Here is a 4,671-nt window from a genome sequence, read left to right on the forward strand (position 1 = left end):
GAACAAATATATTCGATTCGATTCGATTCGAATTCCATCTCACTCGACTCGATTCGAGAAAACTTCAAATAAAGTTAGGATGATAAAATGAGATTCGAAAACTCAATTAACTCGAAAATTTTTTATTCGATTCGATTCGATCGAATGCTCACCCCTAGACAGAACGGTGTTTGCCCTTGATTTACTGGAAATTCAATTTGTCTTATTCCTTAGTAAATTTCCTCTTAAATAAAAAATCTACAGTAAGAACAACCATAATTTCCTAACATAATAAGTTTTATTTAAGCTAATAGAGAAACTTTAAGAAATAAATTTACTAACATAAAAACTTCTAGAAATAATCGGAATTAAAATTAAAATTAAAATTAAAATTAATCTCATTCTGTTGATGGTTTCTTGCTTCTAACATAATACTTACCCACATAGACAACGGTAACCTAACCAAGCCTGTTTATCATTTAAAATCCAATCTGTTATTCATGACTAGTTGCCAGTTCAGATTAAACAGTCCCATTTGCCATTGCCCACAGATGATTTTTCACTCGGGCAATACAAAAATACCAAGTTTTAAACCTTTCATTGAGCAAACAAAAAGAAAATAAGGGCAGAAATTTTACACACAAAATGGTTAAGCATTTGGAAGACACTTGTAATTTGTTCTCTTAAGGAAACCAACGAAGTAAGGGAACAGTGAAGCTCCTGAAAATTGTGTATTGTACACAAACTCCACAAGGAACAAGAAACACAACTGTCATCTTAGAAATCTGAACCTGTCACTCCATCGTCAATGCAATCTTCTTCAGAAGCCAACCAAATAAGATTTACATGAAACCCAGAAATATAATCACATAATGGTGCATCGGCTCCTTTCTTCTGCTGGTTGTGGGGCCACCGGCTGATACCTGTTTGACTCCGAGGGGTTGTAGGTGAACTCCGATGTATCCAGCCCATACTGATTTACATCCAGTAGGAAACACATATTAGAACAAACTTGGCAACGGGTTGTAATAAAAAAGAATGACACGAGAAAAATAGAAGCAAAAAAGGGAGATTAAAGGGAGCGGGCCAATCTAAACCAGCTAAAATAATAGTCAAATGTATTTGTTGCATCCTGGTAAAATTTATGCATTTGGGGGTGTTTAAGAATCTGACTGATCAAAATAAAAGTGAGCAACATTCACTAAATGTTGAGTTTGGGCCCAGGCAACCATATCTAGAATATGAAAAATGTTCATGGCTTCACCCCAAAAGAAGTACCATTTAAGATTTTTTTCCCCTAAAAATAAGGTAGGAAATATCAGCTAGAGAAGTAATGTTCATTTAGTAAATGAACATTTGATTCAAAGATTTTACGAAATAGTAATCCTAATCCTTGATGTTTGGCAGATTATTTAATTCAATGCAAAGATACCAAAGTCTCAAGAAAATCAAGGTACGATTTAAGAACCATGCTAAGTGAGAGATTATCATAGACGGAAACCATCAGTCTATATATCAATGAGAAGGAATTGATTGAACAGAGAACACCTTTTCCCTCATACGTGTACTCCAAGCATCATTTCTGCTGGGCCGTTGCTCAAGGGTGGGAACAACAGGTACACCTGCAGCTGGAGCTGGTGGCCTGTTGATCAAAGGCTGTCTGATTTGTGGCCTTGGTGCAATAAACTCGTCATCACTGTCATAATCAGCAGGTCTGTTGGCGGCCCTAACCAAAAGGGCTAACAAGAAAATAAGAGCCTGCAAGTTCAAGTTGCTTTCGTCCAAATCAGTGGTATTAACGACCCAAACTATAGCAGCCTAGATGTTATCAGTACCAGTTTTTAATTGATTCAAGGTTATTTTGATGCATAAGCAGTATCAAAGTAAAATCACTTTAGTTCAAATTCAAAGTAGCAATAAGACTTTCATCAACTCATTTCCATGCCATTGTCATAACTAATAAGTTGAAATATTAAGTTATAAAGTATATTATTATCCAATGCAATTTATCAACCAACTTTGGTCTTGGTGAATATAACCACTCAAAATGGTAGTCTTATGAAAGTTATCTAGGTCTAAAATAAAGTCATATATGGCCAGCTTAACCACAATCCATGATGAAAAGGAAAAAATGCATAAGGTTTCCCGTTAATAATAATTGATGAAGCTTTCAACTTCCCTTTAGTATGATTAAATTGAATATTTTCAATTTCTAGCTTTGACTATGAATGTTAAGTAAGATCATATCACTTTCCGTAAGCTGATATATCATCCCTAGATAGACATCCAAGCCAAATCATATCTACTTCATAAGAATAAAAAGTCCAAGGCCATATTGGGCCTTCTTATTCAAAAGAATCCCTCAATATTTTCAAAAGCTAAATGAAACTGGAAAGAAATAAAGTGAACATGCGAAGAATAAACAATGCAATTTGTATGCTTTAAATGCTAGGAACCAAAGGGGGAATCCTTGTGTTAGATATTAACTTATGTAACCAGTCTTAGTATATCAAATTGCAGCTCTTTTTTTGGCATGCATAGTGAAACTATCTTCTAGTCCTCAGGGTTAGCAGCACAGTCACATTTCACTTACCTCTAATATAACAATTCCAAGAGCAGCCCACTTGATAATAGTCCAGTTTTCTTCCAGAAAGTCGTATATCATATCAAAATCTCCAGTTTTATCAGTAGGAAGTTCCTAAAGATATAAGCACTAATTAGATAACCAGGCAGACCATCTTCAATCAAATGGGAGGTAGGAAGTAACCAAAAAGTTAACACATAACTTACATCTTTCCAGTTTTTGTCAAAGAATATGAAAGCTGCACATCCCAGCTCCACCAAGATCAGCAAGATCACCAAAACTGAATACTATATTGCCTTAAGGAAACCAATCATCATGAAAGAGAAGAAAAAAAAATGGGTAGGAATGAGGATGAATAAAGTAGCTGTTTATGAACTACTAGATTATACTTTTTATGAAGCTACACACTGTCTATGTGATATCATCATTGCCACTTTGAAAACCATCAAACAACTAATTAGGATACACAAGTCAAGCAGCATAAATTCCGTGTTGCAGCTCCAATACAACCAAAACAAGAGATAACAAAGAGAACCGCCCCTACTCCAATAAATAAATATATAAACCTGCAAAATTGGAAAAAAGATAGTTAAAACACGAGAGAACATGCAGAGAATTCCACTCAAATAAGCACATGAGTTCCTATTCAAATTCATATATTCAAGAACAAGTATATAAGTACATCTAAGAACCATCATAAGATCCTCCAATGGCATACATGACCTTTAGAAAACAAAGGGTCCACACGTCATGAACTAGAAAGCATAAATATGTTATCCCAGCATATAATAAGTAAAACGACCCCACCCATGATTATTAGGGGATCTTAGGAGCAGAAATCATTCAAGCTAGTATAACAGAAATTCAAGAGCAGTGAGTCAAATTTATATTAAATGTAAAAGCTTTGCTAAAGAAGAGGGGAATTTTATAATTTCTACACTGCCACATTGTGCACTCAATCGAGGCAAGCATGCTAAAATGATTAAGAAACATAATACCAAACAAGAAGGAAATGTTGAGAACCCATACCATGCTTTTGGCAGATTATCAAAAATACTAGACGAAAGAGACACAGCCATGAGCATGGGGCGACGAAACTGTATCAAATCTTGATCACTACCAACAGGTGACAAAAGCATTGCAGTATCGGCAGCATTTTTGTACTCAACAAACAAATAGATCCCGTATCCAACCATTGCCAAACCAGCAAGAGTCATCAAAAAGTTCAAGAGCTTCAACAAGCACTCTAAGCATCCTCGACAAGCCATTCCCAAAATGATCTGTATTGATCCTTTCTATCACAGTTTCAATGAGTATCTCCTATTTAATCAACTTGTAAATTACCTTAAGAAAAAAGGAGGAGGAAAAACCCACATTTAAACTTTAGAATTACATCAATAAATAAACCAGAAATTTGCATCAATCATGGAAAAGGGCATCTGCGAAAAAAAAATGTAAATTTGTTTATATGATAAAACCATTAGACTCATTTAAACAATTTTACATTTTTTTTTGTTGACCAAAAAGAAATTGAAACAAGAACTAATAAGATCATCTTATTTATGCAATGTAAACGGAAACAATAAACAAAATTTCTACTTAGCGTTATGAACCAAAATCAAAATCAATTCAACGCTTCGCACGAATAAAAAATATTTAAAAAAAGAAAAGAAAATTGGAAATAAAGAACTTACAATTCAGGAGTGAGGATTATTGGTTGATTTGAAGTGATAGTAATAATAAAATTTTCGGAGATGGTTTTGTGAAAACAGAGGAGAAGGGATTCAAAGGGTGGGAAAAATAAGGACCGCTTTTCCTATTTTTGCTATTTCCTGTCGTCTATGGCAAGCTGGCATCGCATTTTGAGTTTTCCTGTTTCCACCACATTGATCAAATTTGAAAATGCCATTATTGCCCCCTTTTAAGTCAAGCATTATTTTATTTATTATTTTCATATTTAAATATTGATTGAGGCCTTGTGTTCTTTTTTGGATAACTACTTGGTTAACAACATTTTCAAATTTTGGTTTCTAAATGTAAAAAACAAGAGGCGGTTGTCACATGTCATCTAAAAGGTGTAGTTGAAAGGAAGGACTGTGATTTAAGAC

The 4,671-nt window shown here is 34.3% G+C and overlaps 1 protein-coding gene across 2 annotated transcripts; it reads right to left on the reverse strand.

The window, feature by feature from the left end:
- Nucleotides 1–450: 450 nt before the first annotated feature.
- LOC105791963 (tobamovirus multiplication protein 2A) lies at nucleotides 451–4,464 on the reverse strand. Of its 2 annotated transcripts, none has more exons than XM_012620289.2 (7): nucleotides 4,258–4,464; nucleotides 3,593–3,907; nucleotides 3,030–3,129; nucleotides 2,770–2,850; nucleotides 2,573–2,677; nucleotides 1,528–1,737; nucleotides 451–952 (listed from the first exon to the last, which is right to left on the reverse strand). In XM_012620289.2, exons 2-7 carry the CDS (start codon nucleotides 3,829–3,831, stop codon nucleotides 845–847), a joined length of 843 nt encoding a protein of 280 aa, XP_012475743.1. In that variant the 5' UTR covers nucleotides 3,832–3,907; nucleotides 4,258–4,464; the 3' UTR covers nucleotides 451–844. The 2 variants fall into 2 exon arrangements, with proteins under 2 accessions (XP_012475743.1, XP_012475744.1); XM_012620290.2 differs by having other exon boundaries at nucleotides 3,593–4,002.
- Nucleotides 4,465–4,671: the final 207 nt, after the last annotated feature.

Source organism: Gossypium raimondii, chromosome 8 (assembly GCF_025698545.1).
Source record: "Gossypium raimondii isolate GPD5lz chromosome 8, ASM2569854v1, whole genome shotgun sequence".
Lineage (NCBI taxonomy): Eukaryota > Viridiplantae > Streptophyta > Magnoliopsida > Malvales > Malvaceae > Gossypium > Gossypium raimondii.